The following is a 26,713-nucleotide window of genomic DNA, read 5'->3' as shown; positions in this document are numbered from 1 at the left end:
CCCGGGACGCGGGGAGCGACTGTGCGGGTACGGGGCGGTGGAGGCCGAGCCGGGCCGCTGGCATGGCAATGTTAGACCCAGCGGGACCAGACTAGATCAAGCAGACGAGACACGACCCACCGGTGAGGCAGAGCATGTTCCGCCGCTGGCATCCTACCCTCAACATCCCCACCGGGCAGGCCAAGCTCGCGAGGAACCCAGCGGTGTCCTCGGGTAGAAGGAAGCCAGATCTCCACCCCCAGCCCACGGGCCGCGGCGTTAGCAGGGACCCTGCTCCCACCCTACAGCTGCAGGACCCCGGGGCTGAGCTGGAAGCCCCGGCACAAACAACCCACCGCTGTGGTGCCAGCGGAGCCGGCGGCCGTGGCACGTCTGACCGCAGGGCAAAGCACCCCAGGAACGCTCTGCTGCGGCTGCCCTCGTAGGCTCCAAACACCCGCAGCTCAAGGACTCCCTGAGCAAAACAGAACTGACATGCATGACGTATTTTTTCAGATTTTGCCTTAAGAGAACCCGTCTGGCCTTTCTCTGCCTCCCCGAAAGCCCACACCGCCCTAGCACTGCAGTGCAAGGGTGTCACGGCTTCGTCACATGCGGGACAAGGAGGTCCCTGCTCTCAGGGATCTGGAGCGGAGCCGGCCCCTCTGTCTCACTGGAGGTGACGTTTGTGGCGCGGTGTAACCCCAGCCTTCCTGACCACACAGTCAGCAAAACATTGACCCGAGTAGTGCAGAGATAAAGGGGCACACAACCCGTTTTGCTCCGAAAATGAGTAGAGAAACACCCTCTTGCTGCTTCTTAAGCAGCCATTTGATGTTCTTGCCACCCCAGCCTCGGGGCTGGCAAACCCTGTCCAGATGGGCCACCACGTGCCGGGGCCAGCCTGAACCACCGGCTCCCGAGCAGCCACGGGCTCCACACGAGGAAGGAGGAGATCCCCGACACCCTGCGCCCCTCGTGTCCCCTGGGAGGGACCGCCGGCTTCATGCAGCCCCAGAGGTGACACAGCCGCTCCCCACCACGCTCGGGGCCCTGGGGGGCTGCTGGCCCCCGCACTAGCCCAGCCCGTGCGAGGGAGAGGCACGAGGCCCTGCCCCAGCGCTCCCGGCCAGCACAAAGGCAGCAGCAAACCCAAGGCAAAGAGCACAGAGAGAGGGAGAAGAGCTGGGAGGGTAAGGGCCATCTGGCACAAAAAAGCAGCAAGCAGCAGCTCTTAATATGATTAAGGTCTATATTTAACATGCAAAGAGCCACCTTAATCTCATGAATAAGCATCGATCTGCTAATCACGTTCATTATTTTATGGTCACACCAACCAGGCTGCGATTTCCACACGCTTGTGCGAGGTCAAGCGCTGCGATAGGAGGGGGGCAGAGAGCTAACGAGTTTATTAAAGGCTGAAAAAGTTAAATTCTGAGGTGCCATCAGCAAACACGTGGCGCTGAGAAGGGCTGTGATGAGCCCCTCTCCACGCACGGCGAATCAGGATGGGGTCTCTGCACCGCTGCTCTTAAAAGCAAGACCCACGTAAAGGCTGAGGGGACGGCGGCATCCACACGGCCACCTGTGACCGAGCTCCCTGCCCCGACACCCCGGGCGACAGGGAAGATGACGAACACACCGCTCAGAATGAGCAGCTCTTCCCGTCAGCATAACAAACAGCGGGGCCGGGGTTGGAGTCACGCACGGAACGGCGGCGGCGAGAGCTCACAGGAGCGAGGCGCAGGGCAGACACATGCCCACCCGCGAAGCCTCGGGGACACACAGAGACCTCGGCCCAGGGGGGTCCTGGCGGGGTGAGGAGAGTGGGAGCACCTGGTAACAGCTGCTCCCGGCCACCCCTCGGCAGCTTCTCCTTCCATTTCTGCATCGCTCCTCGCCTGCGGACTTGCCGTAGACAAACGCTGCCCTTTGGATCATCTCTGCACCCAAAAACCAATGGGAAAGCAATTGGAAAGAAAAGCTCTGCTGAAGGTACCACGGACGGGCAGCGCACGTGCCGGGGACTCAGCAGGTACCGGGTCCCTTTCTAGTGCTCGTACTGCGGCCAGATCCGCTTTTCTCTTGGCACGATTGCCATGGCAGGAAAATATCCCCCAAGCAGCCTACGGGAAACAATGCCAAGACCTTTGTAGTTTTAGTTCCCTTTGGTAGGAAGCGAAACAAAAGGGTTTTGGCTTTGCTAAGTGTTAGAAACAAGCTGGTTGTGGGGTGCTCTTACCTTGGGAGAAGCCGCAGCCCAAGGAGAGGACCAGGACCACACACAAGCAGGGCAGTCCCTTGCCTCCAAGTCACCAAAGCCTGTTTCTCAGCAACACGGCATCTTTTTCCCCGGTTTTACAGACTAAAGCTGCTCATTATGTAGCATTACCTTGTATTGTTTAGAAAGCTCCTTTATATTGGTCAGTAACGGGCTGCATAAGGGCCCTGAAACAGATTTAGAGTTTGAAACATGTTTCCACGCAGAGAGCGAGCGCGAGGGAGCGCTGCCGACGCTTCCCACAGCGCGCAACGCGCTCGGCGCGGAGCCGGTGCTTCCAAGGCCCGCAGCCCGGGGAACACCCGCTGTATTAAACCAGCCAAGGTTTAATTGTTCAGGGCAAGAAGTCGGTGAAAGCCAGGCTGAGGCACACCACAATCCCTGGGCTGGCTCGCTGGCCTCTGAGACTTACAGCGCACTGAGGTAAAAACTGCGCAGCTGCGCGCATGGGGAGTGACGCCGGGCACAGCCCGCAGGTATCGCGGCACCCGGCGCCCCGTGGGGACTGGAAAACCCGACTGCAGTTCGCTGGATCGGCAGAAAATCTCCCAGCTGAGTGTAAAGTGTAAAGCCGGACTGCCAGCCTCCGCCCTCCCTTGAGCGGCGGTCGGGCAGTGACGCTGCGGCGCCAACGCCACCCACCTCGCCGCGGTCGGGCTCCGGAGCGTCGCGGCGGCTGCGTTTAGCTCCCGTCCTGCGAGCAAGCGGGGGGCCGGCGGAGGGGAGCGCATGCAATGAGCGAACATGCGATGGAGGCACAGTGGCAATGGGTGACGATGGACTGGGATGCACTGGGGGGGCCTTTCATGCGGCCAGGAGACTCGGCAACACACAGATTAATTGTCAAAAAAAGCACCACCTTTTTAGGTTTCACTCCACGCTGCATGAAGAGGGAACAAAAGGGTACAAAGTTAGAGCTCACATCATATTGACAGCAGTGACGAGAAGAGGTATCTGCTTTCTGTTCAAACTGGGCAAGTTTCAGAGCCAGCGAGGCACGGAAGAGAGCATTCCTCAGAGGAGTCACTGGGCTGCGAAAATATGTACAATCAGCAAGGAAAATACATCCAGGTCGATTGAAACAAACCCAAGATGGCTTAAGAGAGGGAAGCGGGCAACAGGGCTCGTCTGCAACCCTCTGACTGAGGAGCTTTACTCCAGCATCACTGATCCACCTCCCACTTCTCCAGCTCAGGATCTTCTGAGGTGCCAAGACACATTCAAAGGAAAATAAATTCACTCCAGGGCAGCCATCAGCACTTGCAAAGAAGAGGCAACCACCGTGCTTCGCTGACTGAAACACAGAACCCCCGGGGAGGAGGGATCCCACCCACCCCAGCTCTCACAAACACGCTCACCCACCCCTCACCCGCCCGGATCAGACACTGCAAAGGGAAGCAGATGCTGTATCCAACTATTTTTTTTTCCCCCACATTTTTTGCAGGCGCACTTCCACCACACCTCAGGTCACAAAGTCTGTTCACGATTTAACATGACGTTTGGCTTTTAAAACACAATTCTCGATCACACCAAGGCAAAGCCCTGCACCAGCTGCTGCCCTACAGATGATTTTTCATGCTGGCAGGAAGTTCCTACACTGGTGCTGGGAAGAAACTGCATTTCATCTGAAGCGTGCTGGAAATGTCCCGTTTCTTGCCCCTCAGGGCCCCTCCACCCACGGAAAGAAGCTCTTTTCCTCATTTTCAGACATCCCAATGCTGCAGCTTGGTGGAGCGGAGAGAACAGCTTCTCCGGCCCAGCCACGGAGTCAGGGTTTGGATGCCAGGATTTGGATGCCAGGATGTCCCTGGGGGAAGGGGGATGCCCGGGGATGATGCTCTGGAAGCGGGTGCAGGGAGCGTCCCCCTGCCTCCAGCACGGCACTAAGTGCTCCCAGACCTGCCGGGAGCGTCCAAGCAGGGCTGGGCTTGCCAGTGCTTCGGGCAGCGATTTGCCCTGGTGTAGGTGGGCTGTGGGGCGACGCCGGGAGAGCAGGAGAGCCCAGGCCAGATCCGGGGGCACCTCTACACCTTCTTCTTGCAGAGCCTTTATCGTTGTCACATCCGTGGGGCTCCCCAGGCGCGCAGGCCAGTCCCATGTGCTGAACACCCCCTCCAGCCAGCCCACCTCAGAATCAGAATCCCAGAATCCTTCAGGTCGGAAAAGCCCCTCGGGATCATCGAGTCCAACCCTCAGCCCGACTCTACAAAGTTCTCCCCTACCCCACATCCCCCCACAGCTCATCCAAACGGCCCTTAAACACACCCAGGGGTGGGGACTCCACCCCCTCCCTGGGCAGCCTATTCCACTCTCTGACCACTCTTGCTGGGAAACATTTTTTCCTCATGTCCAGTCTGACCCTCCCCTGTTGCAGTTTAAAGCCGTTCCCTCTTGTTCTGTCACTAATCACCTGTGAGAAGAGACCAGCACCAACCTCTCTACAACGTCCTTTCAGGGAGCTGTAGAGTGATGAGGTCTCCCCTCACCTTCTCCTCCTCACACTGAACAGTCCCAGCTCCTTCCATCGCTCCCCACAAACCTGCTCGGACTTCCCTCATTTTTCCCAGACACTTTTCTCAGAAGATGCAAACACAGAGTTGACAAGTCCTGCCGCGAAGGGCCCCGGCTCGATTCCCCACCCTCGTGAGGAGCCGTGGGAACAGGAGCGAGCGATACGTCAGCCAGCGGCGGCTACGGAAGGGCCAGCGAAATGAGAAGGGCTCCCATTTCTGTGGGATTTGCACCCAGAACACGGCAGCCCGCCTGTGAGCCGCAGCAGCCTCCGGAAAGCCGCGCTCCCACGCTGCCCGCAGCCGTGCCCACGGGCTGCTGCCGCCGAGCTGGCCTGCAGGAGGGTCTAAGGAAACCCAGAGGTCCTGGCTGATTTTCTAGTTTCAGACACCAAGATGTGGTACCACAGAAAACGCACCTTTTGCAGCAGTGTTAAGTACACGTTCAAGGTGGAAAACACCCAAAATACTGCCCGGCAGAGGTTCTGCTCTCGGGAGATGGCAGCTCTTCCTTAGACAAACTGTGACAACGTAGGGATGAGGCAAAAAAGGGTCGAGAGTGCCACAGCCACTGCGGCGCTCCCCTGCAGCTGCCTCGGGGTCTGTGGGGCTCAGCCGGATCTCGAGAGGCAGGAGACAGCCCCTCTGGGGGGGGGGACAGGCTGCCGCCGCGCTGCCGATGGCTCTGCGGGGTTCACCCACCACAATTCAGGAGTAACTCACGCTGACCGCCCCGGGCTCTCGCTGCTGGGACTACAAACCCTTCCAGCATCACCTCCAGCCAACAACCCCAGCGGCCTGTAACAGGACAAGCAGTGACGCTGGTGAATGCTGGCGAGCACGTGCCCTGGAGCTCAGGCTCTGCGCGGGGTCAAACCGTCCCTCGGGTCGTTCGCCTCCATCCCGGCAGCCTCTCTGGAAGGAGCAGGCTCTGGGCTCCCCGGAGGCACCTCCCCGGGAGGCAACAGTTGGGTTTGCCCCCGCCCACAGAAGCGGTTACGCTGCCCTGAAGCCAGACTCCAGCGTTCCATCAGAAAACCGGGACCCGCCGCGCTGTCGGCACATAAAGGACCAGAGTCCTGTGGGACTGACCCCCACCCGCCCCGCAGACCCTGCAGCCAGCCTGCGAGCTGCGTGTTCCACACAGCCAGGACACCTGTTTGGGCTGAAATACCAGGCAAGTGGCTCAAAGCGCTTTTCCAGCACTTAATTTCCATGTTTCTGTGCAGCCACTGCAGCAGCTGCGGGGGGGGAGCGGAGGAATCCCAGCAGGCAGCCAGCAACACCCAAATCTGCCCGTTTCTAACGCGCAAGGCAGGAGGCAGATCTGCGAGTGCCCGTCACGGGTGTCACGCGGTACCTCGGGGAGCCGGGGACGCCACCGGCGGGGGCAGGAGGGCGGTGGGATGTTCATTTTGAACTCCAGCGTGTCCCCCAGTGACAAACCAGACCGAAGGCCCCAGAGTGCGTCGAGCAGCCCCAGCCCAGAACAGCACAGAGCAACAGCTACCGACACGTTCTGCTTCCAGCAGTGGCCAGCACCAAATCCTCGACCTCTCGCGCAAAAATGAAATAAAGGTGATGTTATGGACAGAAGGTGCATTCGATATTTAATCTGGGGTTTCCTAAACCTTCTGGGTACAAACCCCCTTTTGGTTCATCTCCTTTCCTGCAACCTTCCCAGAATGTGAGCAGCGTAAGGAATTCCAGAAACAACTACTCTTTTAGCATCCTCATTTCACAAACATTAAGATTTTTTTCCACTTCATAAACATTACATTTCTCTTTCAATACAAAATGCGCAGAAACAATTTAAAAATTTTTCTTCCAACGCTTCACAAGTGCCTTTTGCAGCCTCTGTTCTGAGGAGGGGTGGTCTGGTCTGCCCTGCACAAGGTTCAGTCTCACCCAGCAACTCGCATATTAATTACAGCGTGTAATTAAACCAGGAGGCTGAACGTTACGTATCGCGGGCAGAGGACACGAGGGGCAAAGACGCCCCAGCGCCCGAGACCCCACGATGGACACGGCCCATCAGACCAGTGCTCAGCAGAAAAAGACAAAATCCTCCAAATCCTGTTCATAGGAGGGGGAGTTTCTTCTCCACCCTCTGCTCTGGCAGCCAGCTTGACTCAGGGGCAGGCAAGGCACAAGGGAAAAGCATTCCCGCTGCCGGGAATTATCTGAAACTTCCAAACGTCCCAAAGCTCACACAAGCCAAACTCGCCGCGTCGCCCCGCACCGCCACTGAGTCCTCAGCATCCCTACACGTGCGCAGCCATTTTCGTGTTTTCAATGTTAAGTACTGATTTAATTGTGCTCGTCTGGGGGTCAAAAGTATTTGAAGGTGGGTACCTGCTCCAATCTTCTGTCCCTTAGGAAATGCCCATCGCATCTGGATACAACACGTACCCGTTTAAGCCTCAAGAGCCACTGAGATTCCCGGATAAAGACACACAGAAGTAGGCACCAACAGCATTTCTCTCTAAGCCAGGGAAAGGGAATTTCAAACATCCCGAGGGAGAGGCTCTTCCTGCAGGATGTGAGGGTCATTATCTGAAGGAACAGGGCCAAGAGGCACGCAGGGCCTGAAGCCTGCAATACTGATTGAACTTAGATAAAAACGTGTAATACAGGAAACGCTGCTGGGGTTTTATTCCTCAGCAACTTACTGACTTCTGGTCATTAGTTGAAAATTACTTTTTATACAGCCCGGTTTCCCACGGGTTTCAGAAGAAATGCACTTTACCACGGGCATTTTTATTATAGAGCACTGAACTGAAAGGGGCTAAGGGACAGGCTGGCAAACCCCCGTCCTTTCTGTGTGTGTGTGTGTGTGTCTCCAGGCACCCAGCTGGAAAATGGAGCTTTCAGAGAGGTGATAAAAGTTAATGAAGAAAAGCCAATAGTGTGGCATGTGCGACTCTGCCTCTTCCACTAACCCCAGGCTGCAGAGGGGATTTGTTTCAGCAGCATCACGGGCTCAGCACTCACCAGTTTGCTGCCTTTGGCGGCGTCCAGGGAATCTGTAAAGAAAAGCAGAAACAGAACGGTCAGCTCCAGCCCAAAGGACACCCCAGCCTGACCCACAGGCCACAAGCCTCGAGGCGCAGCGAAGGGACCATTTATGTGTCCTCAGGGAAGCAGCAACCAGGATGAACCGGGAAGTGGTGGTACGGTGGGGTGGGGGCTTGAGGGAACAGGGGCGCCTTTGTTAGACCCGCTGGCACAGCCTGAGAAAGCCAAATGTGCAGGCACACACTGCTCCTCCTGAGTTAAATTACTGCGATTCAGAGACCCCGAGGCCCCTTTGCACTCCCCCACACTGAATCAGCTGGATTCCAGTGGAAAAATCACAGAATCCCAGAACCATCCAGGTTGGAAAAGCCCTCGAAGCTCCTCCAGCCCAACCATGAACCTCACCCTGACCGTTCCCAACTCCACCAGATCCCTCAGCGCTGGCTCAACCCGACTCTTCAACCCCTCCAGGGATGGGGACTCCCCCCCTGCCCTGGGCAGCCCATTCCAACGCCCAACAACCCCTTCTGCAAAGAAATCCTTCCTAAGAGCCAGTCTGACCCTGCCCTGGCGCAGCTTGAGGCCATTCCCTCTTGGCCTGCCGCTGGTTCCTTGGCTCAAGAGACTCATCCCCCCTCTCTGCACCCTCCTTTCAGGTAGTTACAAAATCTAGCATGAGTACCAGCAGCAATACAGGCCCAGAGGCCGTTCACCTCGCACAGCAGAGGTAAAGGTTTCCATCGCGGTACGTGTGCAGTCGGGACCCCGAGCAGGCACGAGGCAGAGGTACCGGCGACCACTCGGAAACTCTCCCAAGCTGGTCAGTGGCATCTCTGCACTCCCTGCTCTCCACCTCAGCCCAGAGAACGTGTGTCCCCCCCACAACCCCGAGCATTCACAGCCCTGAGGGGGGTCTGCTGGCCTCCCCCAGCTCACGGACCTCGTGGGGTGCCGGTAATTTGGCTAAATTACACCCTTTGCTCTATTTCTGGATGTCTGGGGGTCCACGAGCAGCTAGCAGCCACAGGGGGCTGCTTGCCCCCCTCCTCTCCCAGCTGCAGTTCCATCAGGGTTTAATATTTGCAACGGTGGCACCGATCACCCCAACAGCAAACGCTGCAGAAGTGACTCATAAATAAAAAATGGGAGCCACCTCCGCTGCGTACCCCACACCTCTCCAGTCTGGGAGAGGAGGAAGGTGCTGGATCTGTGGGCAGAGCAATTGCTGCATCGCCCACCGCAGTCAGACTGCAGCAGCCGGCGCTGCCGTTTCCATGGAAACTCCTGGCAAGCAGCCGCAGCATCCCAGCACCCGCATCCCTACCAAGAGCATCCTGGCCACCTGCTGCCTGCCTGGGCGCCCCCTCCTCCCGACCCTGAGGGGGACCTGGGCTAGTGGAAGGTGCCCTCATGGCACGGGGGTGGCACTGGATGGGCTTTAATATCCCCTCCAGCCCAAACCATCCTGTGATGCTGGGGGTTCTCATTGACAAGCAGCTGAACAGGAGCCAGCAGGGTGCCCAGGGGGCCAAGAAAGCCACCGGCATCCTGGCTTGGATTAGAAATAGTGTGACCAGCAGAAGCAGGGAGGTGACAGTCCCCTGTGCTCTGCACTGGTGAGGCCACACCTGGAGTGTTGTGTCCAGTTTTGGGCACCTCAATACCAGAGAGATCTCGAGGGGCTGGGGCGAGTGCAGAGGAGGGCAACGAGCTGGGGAAGGGCCTGGAGAATAAATCCTGTGAGGAGCGATGGAAGGAGCTGGGACTGTTCAGTGTGAGGAGGAGAAGGTGAGGGGAGACCTCATCACTCTACAGCTCCCTGAAAGGACATTGTAGAGAGGTTGGTGCTGGTCTCTTCTCCCAGGGAATTAGTGACAGAACAAGAGGGAACGGCTTTAAACTGCAACAGGGGAGGGTCAGACTGGGCAGGAGGAAAAAATGTTTCCCAGCAAGAGTGGTCAGAGAGTGGAATAGGCTGCCCAGGGAGGGGTGGAGTCCCCACCCCTGGGTGTGTTTAAGGGCTGTTGGGATGAGCTGTGGGGGGATGTGGGGTAGGGGAGAACTTTGTAGAGTCGGGCTGAGGGTTGGACTCGATGATCCCGAGGGGCTTTTCCAACCTGAAGGATTCTGGGATTCTGTGAAAGGGCTGATGTCCACCAACACACGTTCAGAAAGCTCAGGGCTGCAGGAGCAGCGGGGAAAACGTGCTGGTACGGCTCCACGCAAGCACAGAACGAGTGCGGAATTGTAACAGGGAAAACTGAATTTTCAGCTGGAAAGTCTGAATTGAGAAAGAGTGAAAAGATGGAGCGAACATTAAGGAATATTTTCACTGACTATCAGTATCAAGTACATACAAAGAACAGGCTGAAGCTGCCCAGGAAAGGCTGGGCATTCTTGTGCTCTGGAAAAAAACCCACTCAGACTCTATACTAAGCAGAAAAGTTTCCTTTTTTTTTTTTTTTGGCATTAAACCCCCACCAAAGCCACGTCTCGGGGGAACACCCCCCTCCTCAGGCTACTCATCACCCCCTTCTGACGCCTCTGGGCACCTTCCCTGCAGCTGAAGGGTAGATTTCATTTTGTCAAGGGTGATTTTAGTTTGTACTGGCTGCGAGAGGGGAAAAACCAACCACAACAGCCCCGGCCCTATTCTGAACGGTCGAGCAAACGCTCCGCACGCAGCAGGTCCCAGGGAGCTACCGGTGCTTTTCCCGCCAGCTCCTCGGATCCCCAAGTGTACCACTGAGTAATGACTCAACAAAAGCAGAGCCCAAAAGGAGGCAAAGCCTGTCCCAGTGCCAGAGCCAGCGCTTAGGGCCACCTCCGCGTGGAAAAGCAGAAGGAACTCTCGATCCCGAGTGGAAAGTGTTGGCTGCCAAAGAGGTGGGGACGCAGCACGGCCTCGAGGGGCTCATGAGCTGCAGCTTCACAGAATCACAGCGGCTCAGGTCGTCTTTCCACGTGCCCACCCCTCCCGGGAAGGACTGAGCACCCCGCCGGGAAGCACTGAGCCCCACTGCCCACCAGCCAGACGTGTCACGGTAAGGACAGAACTGCCTGGAGCAACTTTCGCCCACGGTGCTTCTTCCTTCTGCGACCCCCAGATCAGGTCAGCGCACAGAGGGGATGAGGGGAGCGGTGGCCGAGGCGGGGGCAGAGCCCTGCCACACGTGCTGTCCCCCCTCAGCAGCCAGCGCCCACCCTCAGCGCGGGGCACCCCCATGGCCGCTCGGCCCCAGAACCGCGTCTGGCGCAGGTCGAGGGAGAGACGAGCTTCTGGGCAAAACGGAGCAGCCGTACCTCTTTTGGGGACTTTCAAGGCAGCAGATTCTGGTGTTTCTGGGGATGTTGTATCAGCTCCATCTTCAAAGACCTGGATCTGGAAAAAGTATAACAACTGTTATTACAAAAAGGAAAAAAAAACCAAACCGGCGTGATCAGAAACCAGACCCATTTGGGTGGCAGATTTAAACGAGCAGAACGGATTTTTTTGGCACAGATTTTTAATTTAGTCATTCAGGCTCAGCCATCAGACCGTCCTCCTTCCACAGGCTTCCTGCAAACAGCTAATATTCTTTATTCACACAGGGAAGAAAGAATATTCACACAGGCAATAAAGAATGTCAAAACTGAGGATTCGACAGCCCAGAACATCTTTAACAGTTCCAGGACCACTCTACGCAGCCGCCAGCTCCTGAGCCCTGCTCTGACAGGTATTTTAATTTACTGACACTGGACAGAAAGTTCTTTTTTTGTTGTTTTTTGTGTTGTCTTAGCGAAAGTTGATTTAAAACTCTGCTTTCCCTTCATAAGAAAAACTGCTTTTCTCTGAAAGAGCAACGTCAGCGGCTCAGAACGCAGCACCGCCACCAGACGGGGGTGGTTTGGGTTTCTGACCTGCAAAGGCCCGGCAGCCTCGGGAACCCGGAGGCACAGACAGGAACACTCCCAGGTTTGAGGCGCATTAAGCTCTCGAAGGGTTGAAGGTTTAGGGTTTTCTCTTTGTTAACTATTTTCGGAGACATTTTCGCTTAATAAATATAGAAAACAAGGCTGGAAAGGATTAGATCACTTCTTGAGAACCATCCCTTCACCTTAGAAGATCAACACTACCCGGACTGGTCCTGGCAGGCCTTTGCCCTGTCCATTCCGTGACTCCAAAGCCTGGGAGTTCAGTTTAAAACCAACAATAATCTGTAAACCTGACAGTCACAGCTCCTGCTTTGGGAAGATCCCCAAGTACCAGCAACGTATTCTTAAATTAAAAGCAGCACGGAGACTGAGCAAAATTATGCCACAGAAATCACTCAAGCAGGGTCTGAGGAGCGAGGCCAAGGCCAAGGCCCCTGAGAGCACCAGGCGCCCCCGGCCCGCCGGGTGACTCTGCTACGCACAGATTTTCGCAGCATTTTGCTAAACATGGCAACACGACAAAACCAGACCCCAGGCCTATGGAACCGGGCTCCTGGGGCGTCTGCTGCTCCAGGAGTTTATCCAAAGCAAGGCGGGGATTTTGAGGGCTCTGGGGGTTCCCCACCGGGTACAACCCGGGCGGCAACACCAGAGTTGCTGGGAGGTGGCCAAGGACGAGGCGGCAGCAGGAACCAGGGCAGGGCTGGCTCCTGGGTTAGGCTGGAGAAACGCAGCAACACCCGGCAGCAGCGGGTTGGGGCTGATGAGCTCCTCCGCCAAGCGGGGGAAAAGCAGCTCCACTCGCTGTTGGCGTCAAGGATAATGTTTCCACACACCATAAAAGCATAACTCATGCTCGAAATTATTACCCAAAATACAAATCCCAGGCAGGCAAAACGTTAAGGCTGCCAAAAAGATAAGAGCGAGCACTTGGTGGGAAGTGCCTGGCGGTGCTGACACAGCTGCTCGGAGCAGCGCCCCAGCCCTCCACCAGCTGGGAAACGAGAGGGAGCGGTGCTCAGCAGCAGGGACCACAGCCCCCCGCGGCACCCGGCACCCACCCCGAGCACCCCGAGGTGCCTCCGGCCCGGCTCTGCCAAGCCCCAGCCCCCCACAGCCACCTTCCCTGCTCCGAGACCGCTCTCAGGTCTGTGGGACATGGGGGAGGCGGCTGCGGGACGGCCACCGCACCCCAGGGCCGTTAAATGTCTCCGCCATGAAACTCTCCAGCTCCCAGCGGGAGATCCCCACCCCGCACACCCGTGGGACACGGCTTCAAGTACAGGCGGAGCAGGGAGAAACGCTTTGGTGACGATTCCTGTTCTTTTGGGTCTCTACGTCCCTTTGGGCGAGGCGAGGCGTCGCTGCCGCCGGCAGTAACCCGCAGGCCCTGGAGCGGACGTGGTGCCGGGGCTCGATCCTTCCCCGGGAGATGGGCGCTTGGATAAAGCACAGCACCAAACCCCTGTGTGGGATCTGCTTTGATGATCGCATGAAATAGAAAAAAAATTTATCTAAAATCTTTGAAATTTCCCCATCAGGATGTTTTTAAAGCTGAAACTCCACAATAAATTGAAAGACTAAGAATACCGCTAGGCTGTATTGATGCTGGTATTACCAGTGCTCATTTTTTGAGGTATATTTTTAAGTGGAGGGGAGAACAGAAAGCTACTTAATCTCGGAAATCCTTCAAAATACTTTACAAGTGTTTAACAAGATGTGCTTGTATGGATGCAGGTGATCTGCTTCGTAAGCAATGAGAAAAGCTTTTCTCATTTACAGATTTTTTTTTCCCTTAGAAGAATGATTTATTGTTGTCATTCCGTGGTCGGACACTGTGTGTAACCACAGGAAAGGCTCCCGCTACACTGAGACCCAGCAGTGAGAGATGGGAGGAAGCAGCAGACAGATTTACAGCGCAGAGCTCAAGCAGAGCATTAACTCTGCTGAAAGGGAACCCCGCCATTTTCCATTTCCATCTTAAACCCGGTTCTTGAAAAACAAACGCCCAAACTGTACCGGGCAGCGCTCACCGCCTCTGCCTGGGCGGGGGCCGACTCCCCCCTCGCTCCTCCGCACTTGGAGCTCGAGGAAAAGGCCACAGAGCTCAGAGCCACCCCAGGCCTCCTGCTCCTAAAACCCCTTATTGCGTGTTCAGCTTCCCCCATGCTTCCTCAGTCCCCGCTGCCAACCTCTGGTGGGGCAGCAGGAGGGTCTGTGGCAGCGGAGAGGAGCTCGCTCTGCGGCCAAGGTGCTACGGGGTGGAACTTAAACCTGTCATTTTGTGCTGAGGAAGGAGAAAAGGAGCTGAACGTCCCAAAAAGGAGCTGAACGTCCCTCACCGTGACACCGTGCTTGGAGCACAGTGGGACCCAAGAGCAGCGTCACTGTTCAAAGGTTACACAGAGGAAATTAAAATGGAAGAGACTTGTTTGTACATAAGGGAGCTCCTAGTTCCGTCCTAGAGTAGATGAATAGCAACAGCTCAACAACTAAGCCCAACTCATGCATTTCATATACTTTAAGGTAAACATTATTTAATTAAAATTCTCTGATTTTACCACCAGGTAAACACCCAGATGTTGGTCCCAAACTTCATCTGCTGCAGACAATGCAACCAATAACTCTGAGGCAGCAGACAGACTTTACTCTTCATTTTGGAGGCAAAATAAAACCATTCCATGCTCTCTAGAATCGACCAAACTTTTTGTCACCCAATTCATCGGAAAATATTTCAGGATAACCCATAAACTGGGCGAATCGAGCCACTCAATGAAAGGTGCAGAGAAGCTGCTGGCAGACTGGAAGAAGCCCTCACTCCTCAGGGGCGTGCGGAGCCACTCTGCTCCCTCGCACAATGGGAGATGGAGAGTCCCAGAAACGTCACACTCTCCGGGAGCGAAGGAAACGGATTTATCACTCCCCTCCGGGTGCAAAGGGCCGTTTTTCTCTATTTAACCGAGCCACGCGCAGCTGAGGGAAGGCCGGCGAGCAGAGGCTGTCGCAGGGCAGGCGCAGCAGGAAGCGTACCTGTGACTGCCGCACGAAGATGCCGTGGTTCTCCTCGCAGGTGAAGTATTTCCTGCCCTGCACGGTCCCATCGTTCTTGCCCTTCGCTTCATCCAGGATGACACCGACCCACTTCCCCGTGGCAAAGAGGGTGGCCCCGACATAAGCCACGGTCCCGCGGTGGCCCTTGCCGATGACTTCAACCCGGGAGCCCACCTTCAGGGGCTTGCTGCCGGCCTCCACGCTCATCCTGCTGCCGGTGCTGGGTGCCTGAGGACAGAGAGGAGTACAGCAAGTGAAACACGGCTGGCGCCGACAGACAGACCCACGTGCAGACGTCGGCGTCTCGTGCCCCTCCAGCACCCCTCGCCCCGGGGCCACCCGCAGCCCTGGGGCCAGGCCCCTTCCCCTCCACCGCCCCTTCCTTTCAGGAGCCAGCAAAGGGGGATTCCTCCTGTTACAGCTGCCACAAACAACAGCAAAACCACCATGAACTACTATTCTTCAGCTTTTAATAGACACGCCGGACTCACAAACCCATTTTATAAGTTTTTTATAAGCTTGGGGGGAAAAAAAACACCCAACAACTGTAAGTAGCAGATGTTAGCGCAGCTATATTTGCCTTAACCAACGTTCGCTGACTTTTTTTTTCAATATATCAGGAACTGCCTACAGCTTCCCAGCCTCCTGCACAACACGCTCAGGAACAACCCGTTTCTGATGGAGTTTCCTGTCCCACCCCTTCTTACTGTCAGGATGTGAGAGGACCTGCGGGCCCACCACCAGCCCCAGAGTCAGACCACGTGCCCACACCAGTTTCCCCACTGGATTCCCACTGTACGACCCCGCCAGGACCGCGGGGTACCCGCTGTACCAGCGCTTCCGATCAGCATGCTGACCAGCAGCAAACACGGGTGATAAATTCATTAGGCTTCGAGGCATCACCACCATAAACATTAATCCACGTTTAAACGTCAGGGCATCACGGAGGTTTGGAGCTCGCCACCCCTGACACACACCTCTCTGCTGAGGGAAGTTAACCACGAGTCTTTTAGTGCATCCATAAGGTGATGGGTGTGAGAAACTCAATTTAGGTGCTTGAGACCACCACAATTTAATTAAGACTGATGAATTTTATAAGGGGGGGCCTTATAAAGACAAGGCGCAGGGATCTTCCCCCCCCAACACCTCCTCTTCTGAAATAAGTCCAAGTAAAACAGATGACACTTACACTGTATCACCACAGAGCTAATCTGTGTAATTTTTAAATGTTTAAAAAGTAACTCCATACTAATAGTCCCTCCCCAAACGCTGACGCCTTTAAAAGGCTCCTGCTTTTAGACAGGATTCAAGAGGGAGGGGGAGGTTTGACAGCCTGGCTCCCTTTGAGCTCCACAGCTCAGTCCGACACTGTGGCGCTGTCTCGAACACGAAGCGCGTTTGGCATTTACATCACCCCGTTAGTCAGGAGTTCTGTTTATTGTGTAGAAAATATTTTGTTTTGATTACTGCCAGGCTTGGCTTCGGTGAAAGAATATACTCTTTATGCAGATGAGCACAGAAGGCGGCTTTCACTCCCCCAAAGCACAGCCCAGAAGGGCGCTCTCAAGCTGGGGCGTGCGGAGACAAACCTCGGCAGCACCACGCGGGGTTTCCAGCAGCACGGAGGCCCCGGCTCCATGGAGAACCAAGGGTACCCTGACAGCTTCTGGCTGGCACACGCCTAAACCCACATCACCCCCGGCAGAGACAAGACAACCAACCATCCCCCTCCTTCGGATGCTGAGGCGTTGGGTCTGAACGCGGGATAGACCCGTCGCGCTCGGGAAGTTTTGTGACTAAGAACCAATTTTCCACACAAACCGAACGCCGCTCTTCGGCCAAAACGCACTCAGCGGAAATCAAAAGCACAAAACAATCTTTTATTAAAAAAACAAATATCAATCACCATTTTCTAGCAAACAAACAAAAACGAGACCTCAGATCTAAAACTTAGGCTACACACTCAAATGTCTACCAACATATCGGATCATTCCATTCAGGACCAGCAGCAACATTCTGCAAAATACTTGCAGCTGTAAAACCAACATGTCCCACCAGTTGTAAAAAATGAGAGCAAAACTCTGAGAAAACAAGAAGCCAAAAGGAAAAGCAAGATTCACCATCTGAATGGAAACATTCCTGCTCGGCGATTTTAAAACCAATCGCTACCCTTTTTATCCCTCCTGGCTCGTGTTTGCCATTTGACAGTTCTGGTGGCCGTGGGCCACCATGTCAGTCTACAGGTGTGGGAAACGCCACGAGCTGGAAATGGGAGCTGCGGGGGTCTTACACTTGTGCTGACAGTGAAAGGATGGGGGAAAACCCACACTGGGAGCTCACACACCCCCTCAACGTGCGTTGGCCAGGGTTAAACCAGAGCGCGCTTACAGCGGGAATAAGGAAACGGGATTATAAACTGCAGGTACCGGACGTGAACCACCAGCACTGTCTCTGGCAGAGCTGATTAACAATTACCTCGTTAATGAAGCGGGCAGCTCACTGCGAGTTCGTACAGTAAAAGCATCACGCTGCCCTCCTGCAGAGAGGTCAGCTCCAGTCCTGCAGACCCTTTCCCAAACCTTATCTCCATTTTACATTAATTTAATGATGACGTGTTCCAGCTTCGTCTCAGCTCTGCTCGTGACCTTCCAAATCACGAGACTGGGACCCTCCCGGGCTCGCTCCTAGAGATGCTCCCAGACACCCTCTGGCAGCCGGGGCAGGAACTGGCAGAGAAAAGCCCAGGGAGGAGCAGAGGACAACTTGCAGGCACCAACCCCTTGGCTGCAGCGAGTGGGACAAGACAAGACCCGCGGAGCACAGGGAGAACCCAGCCAGGCTTTCCCCTTACAAACAATCTCATTTTTATTTCTCCATAGCGTCAGCCTGTAGAATGGTAACAGATAAACTGGCCTCAAAAATCAACTATTTCACCGTTTGTGCTGCAGCAACATCGTATTTGATGTTGTGGGCTGCACGTGGGCGTCTGGGGAACGCTTTCCGCAGAGCGCTCGCATGGGAGCTGCAGGAGAGCTCATCTTCCCTGCTTCCTCTCCAGAGCGCAATCCGAGGAAAAGCACGTATCGACAGCAACCACAACACCTCGATGTGTAAGCAATTGGATCCAGGATGCAGCGTGGCTCCGCGTTACAGCTGTTCGGACAGCAGAGATGACGTCCTTGCCCCCAGCTCCCGGCCGCTCCCCACGCCCTCCCGACGCGCTGCCCCAGCCGATGCTCAAACGCCGCCTCACGAGCAGGTTCCCATGTGGCCGCAGACAGACGCCGGCCCCAAGCTGGAGGTGCCAGCGCTGCCAGTTTGGGGCGATGACCTGGGGAGCCACAGCAGAGGAGCTTACACCGGCCTCTCGGCGCCGCTTTCCTCCTCGCCAGCAGTTGCATAAACTCTCCAGGGAAGAAAAACTGGGACTTCACGTGGAAAAAAAATTTCCTGATTTTTTTTTTTTTTAACCCACAGAAGCTCTTCAGGGCCTGTTTTACAAATTATGAAGCAGAGATGCGTAAGAAAGCAAGCAGCACATCTTTGTTCCTTGCAAAATCATCTCCAAAGACTGTCCCCTAAGAATTAGCAACAGATCCCAGTGAGCAAAGTTCCACCACGTTTCACTTGCAATATGTTCCAGCACCAATTCTCTGCCACAGCAACTCCTTTCCATGCAGTTATTTAAGAGAAAGAAAAGACCTTTTCCCGGCATCCAATCACCCTGAGATTGCAGCAAACGACCCAATTAGTGCAGCAGGGAGAAACTACCACCCAGCTTTACTGAAAAGGAGAGCGAAAGCATCCCGCGCCCTGCGCCTGGCAGCCCCTCGCTCTCCGGCCGTCCTGGCACCAGAATGCCTCAGCTCCGCAGTCAAGCAACTGGGAAAATCAAAATGCAGGTAAAAGCCTCCAGGATGTGCAATCCTCCCAGCTGTGAACAGAAACCCAGCGCAGGGTTCCTCTCTGTAGTGGTATGAAAAGGCAGACCAAAATAATTTACATTAGCACAGCAAAACACAAAGTTATGCAAATTACTGTAAATCTGTTGAGTAGTCTGAAAAAATTGCCAACTCAGGTAGTGTTCCCTTTCAAAGACGTGTTTAAACGAGCTCCAGCATTTTCATTAGCAAATACGAGAACTTCGTGCTGCTTCCCGACGTACCCACTCGCACAGGCAAAGCATTTGAAGGTTACTTTTTAGATGGTAAACCAACTAAAAATCCCTGGGAGCCACAAAACCCCGGGGTTTCTCTCTGGAGGTTCCCCCGGACAGCCAGGAGAAGGGGCTGTGGGTATTTTCTGTCCTTTATTTTGGGTGCCTGTTCGTCCCTCACCAGCAATCCAGCCCCTGCTCACCCTGGGGCAGCGGTGCCGTAGCCCAGCGGTGCCGTAGCCTGGTGAGTGTGGCCACCCCGGCACCCGCGGGCGAACTCGGGCAAGCTCGGCCCTCCGGGTCATCTCTGCTGGCAGAGACCCGAGCTGGGTCAATGAAAGAGCTTTCAGAACGCTCCGACAGGTAATTTATCGCCGCAGCATGAGGTTCAGACTGAGCCTCCGAGTCATGAACATAAAAAGGCTTGAAATTTCTGGGGGTGTTGACCTAAAAAATAAACACACACACGTGCAGATCCCTGTCCCAGCTGCTGTGTCCCAGTAAACCCTGACAGGCCCTTGGCTGCAATGAGCACGACGTATCCGATCCCGCTCCTGCAGCGAGTCCCTGGCTTTGGCACAACGTTGTGTTTCCGTCCCCAGAACAACAGAACTTCACCCAAAGCTGCTGGTCAATAGATCCAAGGAAATTCAGCCTTTGGCACCTGTTCCCATCTCTAACGTTTGCACACTTCAGAAGGGGAGAACCAATGTCTGCAAAGCGCTATTAAATCACTTCAAAAAAATCAGTCATAGAATCATACCATAAAATCCCAGACTGGTTTGGGTGGGAAGGGACCTTAAAGCCCATCCAGTCCCACCCCCCTGCCATGGGGGCACCTTCCACTAGCCCAGGTTGCCCAAAGCCCCGTCCAGCCTGGCCTTGAAGCCTTCCAGGGAGGGGGCAGCCACAGCTTCTCTGGGCAACCTGTGCCAGGGCCTCACCACCCTCACAGGGAACAATTTCTTCCTTAGATCTCATCTAAATCTCCCCTCTGACAGTTTAAAACCATTACCCCTCGTCCTATCCCTACCCCCCTGACCAAGAGTCCCTCCCCCCTTTCCTGTCCTTTAAGCCCTGGGAGGCCGCTCTAAGGTCTCCCCAGAGCCTTCTCTCCTCCAGCTGAACCCCCCAGCCCTCCCAGCCTGCCCTCAGTGCAGCCGTGGTGCCTGTCACCAGTCACCTCCTCGTTTTCCACGTGCCCCGGCAGTTTCCAGGAGGACCCGCTCCACGGTCCTGCCGGGCACAGAGGTGACACTGACCTGTAGCTCCCCGGGGTTAGTTGATTAGTTAGATCCACCTGGTCTGGTGGAAGGTGGCCCTGCCTGTGGCAGGGGAATGGAACTAAATGATCTTTAAGGTCCCTTCCAGCCCAAACCATTCTGTGATCCTATGATTCATTCTATGTTATAATTAACACAGCAGCCAATTAATAACATATGGGTATGCTTCACCACAAGAAAGCAACAAAACGAGTCATTAACAGCCTTCTCGCATCTCTGCAATCTCACTGGCACTGAACGACAAAAGTTAATGAAATTAAATCTGGCAAAAGTTTTCAGTCTCAAATATAAAATTATTATAATTTTGTAAATCTATCAAATAAGGTTTCATTTCAAAAAACAGAAAGTTTATTAATTCCACAGTATTCTCGTGCTGAGCATCCTCCCTTCCCAAGAAAGTCCGTAATTTGTAGTATCAGCAAAAAAGCATCTCAGAATAACTTTTTCCGAACACACTTTGCTTACAACGTCTCGCCAAGGACCTTCTGGAGCAGCGGCCGGCCCCAGGCAGGTGTCCTGCCCCAACCCTGTTCCCCAGGTCCTCTTCCAAAACGGGGCCTCCCTCGTCACAAAATCACCAGGGTACAAATCACACTCCGGAGGCCCAGAAGCTGCTTCTCCACGGGCACATCGGGAACGAAGGCGCCTCAGCCCCCCACCTCCTCCAGGCAGGTCTCACAAGTTTCATGATTTCCTCCAACTCAGGCGGTGGAAAGTCGGGGCACAGAGCCCGCACTCGCACGGGCAGCTTGACGTGATGAGGAAACATCTTTCTGCAGCCACGCAAAAGGCCCTTCTGCGGCGAGGGAGGGAGTTGTGGGGGGTCAGCGGGGAAGACCTCGACTTTCCAAGCCCGTGAAGGTCCGTAAGCGCTAGGTACCCTGAGCCTGCCCGGACGCAGCACCAGGGGCAGAAAAGGACTTCGAGGGGCTCGGTGAGGTCGACCCTTGAGCTCTGCACCACGGCTGCAGCTTCCCAGGACACAGCAGGAACGGGCCCGTCCCACATCCCTCTGACTCCGAGTGGGGAGGACAGACCGCGGGGTCGGGACGGACGCCACGGCGGGGCAGCAGCTACGGTCACAAAGGGAACAAACGGAACGTTGCCCCCAACTCACAGCAACAGCAAAACAGCTCCTGCTCCAGGGGAGGCTCTCGCCCGGCCACGGAGCCCGAGCAGAGCCCGGGCCTGCTGAGTGCAGCTCCACCACAGGAAACGTCCACAGACCTTCGCCCACGAGCCTTTCGTTAGGGCAGGATCTCAATTAATGTTCCACCAGATCATTAACGTCACACCAGGGGCTTCGCCTGCGTCTCCCAGCACCACTCGCTGCAGTTCAAAGCGAGACACGCCGCGCTCTCGGCATCGAGGCGGATCTCACAGCACCTGCCCCGCTCAGCCGGCCCTTAAACACGCGTCCGGTCGCTGCAACACCCAGTTCGGCAGCTGCTCTCCAGCTGAACGTCAAGTTACACCTCTGAGGAGCACCGGTGACGTTCCAGCAGTGCCGTACGTTCGACAGCTCAGTCTGGCCAATGCAGAACCCATCAAAGCTTAGATACCGAAGGTCCATTTGTCAGCCAGCGCTACTTGTAATAGAAATGTTTTCTGAATGCTTAATTCAGGAAAAAAGGGAGAGCACAGAATAAGCCTCCAACATATTCATGCCCTTAAGACAAGGTGACACCTCTCTAACGTTTGTTTCCAACCCCTCAGAAATGAGATGGAGGGAGGAGTCGCACTGCTCCAAGGGGGGAGGACAGCTCACCCCAGCCCCATCTTTGGGAGCTCACCATGCTCCTCCCCCAGTGCCGGGGAGCGCCCGCTGGGTAACACACGCAGCTTCGCCCTGACCAAAAGCCCCGGCCGCAGCTCCTGGCCGGGCATTGCCACTGTCCTGCCTCAGGACAACGCACCAGGATCTGTATTTGCTTTTTCTCATGTCGCAGCTGGCCGTGCCCCGCGCTGCTGGCGGCATGGCGGACTGAAGCTGACGTCTCCGTTGTCTCTGTCTGGCTGTCGGACAAAGCCAGGCTCTAACCCGCCCAGCTAAACCCGAGACTGGTATTCTCATGAAGACTCAAAACCAACATGATTACCACAATTTTGGATTTTAAAAGGAGAGAAGCTGTCCAAGCTGGAAATCGCACATTGCCATCTGCCTTCCCAGCCAGGTGACCGCAGGCTGGGGACCCGAGCGGAGGGACACAACCAGAACTTCCTAAGACACGGTACGACGCGCCGGCTCCTCGCTGATCTCTTCCCAAGCGCTGCACCTCGCACACGGCAGGGTCTGCCCTTGGCTCTGGCCGGCTCCAGCTCCAGGAAAACCGACACAAAACCCCAGCTGGGGCTGAGTTTCGGGAGCTCTTCCCCCGCCGCCAGTGACCAAAAGCTCTTCTCCTGCCCATACCCAGTGAGCAAGGGAGGTGTGAGCATTCTCCCGGGTCCCACCAGGCTCCACTGCTGCTCTGGGGACCCGAATTTTGGGCACTGACAGCAGGACAGTGACACACTGATGTGAGTAAAGAGGGTGGAGGAGCAGAGAGCTGTGGGGAGGTCCGAGATGCCAGCATGGGGAGGAGAGAAGGGGCACATGAGACCAGAGTCACCCCCTGAGGCCACGAGTTCACAGAATCATGGAGGTTGGAAAAGCCCTTGAAGCTCCTCCAGCCCAACCATGAACCTCACCCTTACCGTTCCCAACTCCACCAGATCCCTCAGCGCTGGCTCAACCCGACTCTTCAACCCCTCCAGGGATGGGGACTCCCCCCCTGCCCTGGGCAGCCCATTCCAACGCCCAACAACCCCTTCTGCAAAGAAATCCTTCCTAAGAGCCAGTCTGACCCTGCCCTGGCGCAGCTTGAGGCCATTCCCTCTTGGCCTGCCGCTGGTTCCTTGGCTCAAGAGACTCATCCCCCCTCTCTGCACCCTCCTTTCAGGCAGTTGCAGAGGGCCATGAGGTCTCCCCTCAGCCTCCTCTTCTCCACACTAAACCCCCCCAGTTCCCTCAGCCGCTCCCCATCACACCTGTGCTCCAGACCCTGCACCAGCTCCGTTGCCCTTCTCTGGACACGCTCGAGTCATTCAATGGCCTTTTTGGAGTGAGGGGCCCAAAACTGAACCCAGGGATCGAGGGGCGGAGTTTGGCAGGAGCCCTCGGGAGATGTGTGTAAGGGTGGCTGCAGGCAGTTCGGAACAGCTCAAGGCCTAAAGGGTGAACAAGCTGCTAAATGACATTAAAGGGGGGCTGAGCGCACCCCGATAGCAGAGGCAGGTTCCTGCCCCCCTCCGCCACACCCTGGCCGCAGGGTACCGACAGGCAGCTTGGCAGCCCCAAGAAAGGGCGCAGGGAGGCGGCGGGGATCGGGCAGCCAGAGAAAGAACCGGGAACACCGACCCACCAGAGCAGCCGTCCCCACGCCGGTCTGCAGCAGGACGGTCCCTTGGCAGGGGGCTCGGAAACCTCCTCCAGGAGAGGAGCGAGTCGGGGGGCTGCGCTCTGACTGCCCGCCCCTGCCAGGAACAGGAGACTTTAGCACGCGCAACTGCCTACCTGGCGCCACTCAAATAGGGCTCTTTCCTGGTTTTACCCCTGTTTAATGTATTAGAGACATTTACAGACCATTTCCTCAGCTCTGTGAAGATACTGGTTATTAATCACTGAAAAATGGATGCAATTCCGAGGGACTTGACTTGTGATTTGAGTGTGATTTGGGTCACTACTGTGTTTCATCTGAGCATGACAGTCGGAGCGTTTTGCTCCGTTATAGTGGATAACCCAAGGAATATTTATTGTATTCCTTCCAGCAGCCAGACTCACATCATTACGCCGGCACGCAGGGACGCCTCCCTCCGGGAAGCAGATATGACTAACTGAACCTCAAACTGTCATTCACAGCACAGATCAAAAGTTTCAGGCGCACCTTGAACACAGCAACCCCCTCCGAAAAGCTCCCGTGGAGAGATTCATGACCGCAGGTTAAAATGCTCTCGGCCTCAAATTCAAGGGGTGACCCAACATGGGAAGACTTGGAAATATTGTAGTTTCTGTTAAGTCTAGTTATTACGGGATAGCGTGCGGTGCTGCCGTGCTGTCCCTACTGAAAGGAGGGGATTACGCCTGGATCAAGAGCGGTCCCGTCGGGCGGGGACACGGTGTGGGTCTGCGCTGCCCGATCTGCGGATGAGCCAGGACGAAGCCCGCCCTGTGCAAACACCACCACGGTCCTGGCTTCACCCTGCTCCAGGCTGGAGAGCGAGAAGCCAAACGCAGATGGTTCGGGTGTTTCCAGACGCGGTGACACCGGCCACGGCGCTGGCGTACGACCACGCATCCCTAAAACCCCGGCAGGGCCACCGCAGGGACAGGCAGTCGCCCGGGCGGGAGGGCCGGCGCAGCCTCGGTCCCCGCGGTCCCAATTCCAAAATGCAATTTGAGTAAAACGCAGATAAGCCGGCTCGCGTCCCAGAGACGCAGCAGCCGCCCCGCCTGACCGAAATTCAGTGCAGTTATCAGGGCAGAACCGCAAAGGCTCCGTTTGAAATTTCAGCTCCTTTGGCCCGCTCCCCCCCGCTGTGCACAGCGGCGCTCAGCAGCCACGCGGCCCGGGGAGCTGGAGCAGCCGGCCTCCACACACCCGCAGACACCATCTCCCAGCCCGGGGGAGCGCTCCGCAGCCACAGCCCCGCGTGGAAACACACTTTGACCCTGCGCAGGGTGGGTGAAGCAACTTTCCAGCCGCACGCTATGGGCTGGCAGCCCCCGGCCTTTTTCTGAACGGCGGCTGCTCCCGTCAGCAGCCCGTGAGCGCCCGAGCGAATCGTTTGGGGCAGAGAGCGAATCGCACCTGCGCGCCCCACCGGCCCCGGCGCTCCCACACAACGCCCTTGCCCAGGCAGGGAGAGCAGCCGCAGGTCACGCTCCTCCGCGGGGTTTTCTCGGGCAGCCCCCGGGCTGGAGGCGGCGCGAGGAGGGCGGTGGGAAGGGATCTGCCCTCCCCGGCCCTGCCGAAGCGCAGCCCCTGCGACCGGTCCGGGAGTTACGAAGCACTCTGCCAAGTTGGCCAAGCACCGAGTAACAGAAACGCCGAAAATGCGCTGCCCGGTCCCCAAAACAGCGAGTGTCTGGGACACAATGTCACCGCGCCGGCGAGGAAGAACAAAACGACAAAGAAAGAAACTCCAAAGAAAGGCCTGGCTGTAGGGCCGGTGCCCGGCTCCGGCGCTGCTGCCCACCGCACAGCCCAGGGTTAACTGCAATACGGTAAAACCTGGAAATGATTTTCAGGCACTCGGAAGCTCAGTATCTCACCATGCAACCTGGAAAATAAGCAAAGAGGAAGGAAAAACACGATGCAGAAAGGCAAACAACCCCGAATCTTTGTGCTGAAAAGCCCTAGAAAGATTCTGTCATCACCAGCGGCTCAGCTGACGCCTCGTTGCATTATCAGCGATAATTAACAGCAAAGGCAGACTAACTTAAATCAAAAGGACGCGGCCACTAATATCATTCAGACTATTTATCCACCCACCATACAGCAGAACAGATATTGTCAGTGATGAAGATCTCAAATTCCAGAAATACGAAAGCCCAGGAAAGACAATCTAGATTTCAGTACAAAAATAGATCTATTTTTCACTGCAACAGATAGCATCGAGATACAGCACAATATTATCTAACAGCATAGCCAGGAGTTTGTAAATAAGTTTCCCTCCCCCCAACTTACCCGGCTGTATGTGTGTCTCTTGCTCTGGGCCATGCTGCCGCTGGCTTTTCTCTTTATTTTAAAGATTTATTATTTGTAGATAATGGTCTCAGTTCATGGCCAGCAGTAATTCAGCAGAGGTTCTTCACGTTTCAGCCGATCTCACCATCCCTGCGCCCCCCCCGGCGAGGCTCCGCTGGGGCGCACAGACCGGGGAAAAAGCCCTTTTCCGGCAGAGGATTCTTTAATACAGGGATATACAAAAATCCAGCCCAGCTGATGGAGACTACTCTGCGCTAGTGCTGCTCCAGACTTGTCACCGGCGCTGCCAGCTCGCTGGGTCCTAACGCTCCCCGGCTGCTGGTGGAGCCGCAGGAGGGAAGGCAGCCGGCCTGGCCACCGCACGGCCACCGGCACAGCCACCACACGGCCACCGGCACAGCCACCGCACGGCCACCCGCAGCGCCAGGAGGGGACAAAGTCTCCTCCTGCCCATCCCGCCGCCCAGGCAGCACCCGCTGCGGGTCCTGGGCAGAGCCACCCTCGATTCCTCCTGCCCGGAGCCCACCAAGATGCTGCTGGACACCCCCAGGGCAGCGCTCGGCGCGTCTCCCGCCCCCCTCGCCCAGCGCCGAGGTTTGGCCCCATCGGCCACCCCTGGCTCTTCCCGCCTGCCCTGGCGCCGCGTCCCTCCACAGAGAACTTTGAGGAAAAAATCACACCACGACGCAGGTTCTCGCCAAGGCCCCGCGGCCACCGGCCCCGCCAGGGAAGGGTGGGCGCACAACCGGACACCAAAGAGTTAATCGTGG

The 26,713-nt window shown here is 56.1% G+C and overlaps 1 protein-coding gene across 6 annotated transcripts in view; it reads right to left on the bottom strand.

Moving 5' to 3' along the window:
• DCTN1 (dynactin subunit 1) overlaps positions 1-26,713 on the bottom strand; it is a 71,914-nt gene that overhangs the window by 35,086 nt on the left and 10,115 nt on the right. For 2 of the 6 annotated variants that reach the window (XM_074865349.1, XM_074865351.1), the window contains exons 1-4: positions 25,923-26,134; positions 14,734-14,982; positions 11,092-11,170; positions 7,765-7,796 (exon numbers count right to left, since the gene is read on the bottom strand). In XM_074865349.1, coding sequence (XP_074721450.1) covers positions 7,765-7,796; positions 11,092-11,170; positions 14,734-14,982; positions 25,923-25,955 — 393 coding nt within the window. In that variant the 5' untranslated portion in view covers positions 25,956-26,134. Of the gene's footprint in view, positions 1-3,119; positions 3,141-7,764; positions 7,797-11,091; positions 11,171-14,733; positions 14,983-25,922; positions 26,136-26,713 lie in introns of those variants that run through there. The other 4 variants (XM_074865347.1, XM_074865348.1, XM_074865350.1 and 1 more) reach the window with 4 other exon arrangements.

Source organism: Strix uralensis, chromosome 4, assembly GCF_047716275.1.
Source record: "Strix uralensis isolate ZFMK-TIS-50842 chromosome 4, bStrUra1, whole genome shotgun sequence".
NCBI lineage: Eukaryota > Metazoa > Chordata > Aves > Strigiformes > Strigidae > Strix > Strix uralensis.
Note: the sequence above shows the minus strand (reverse complement) of the source record. Positions and strands in the feature narration are given on the sequence as shown.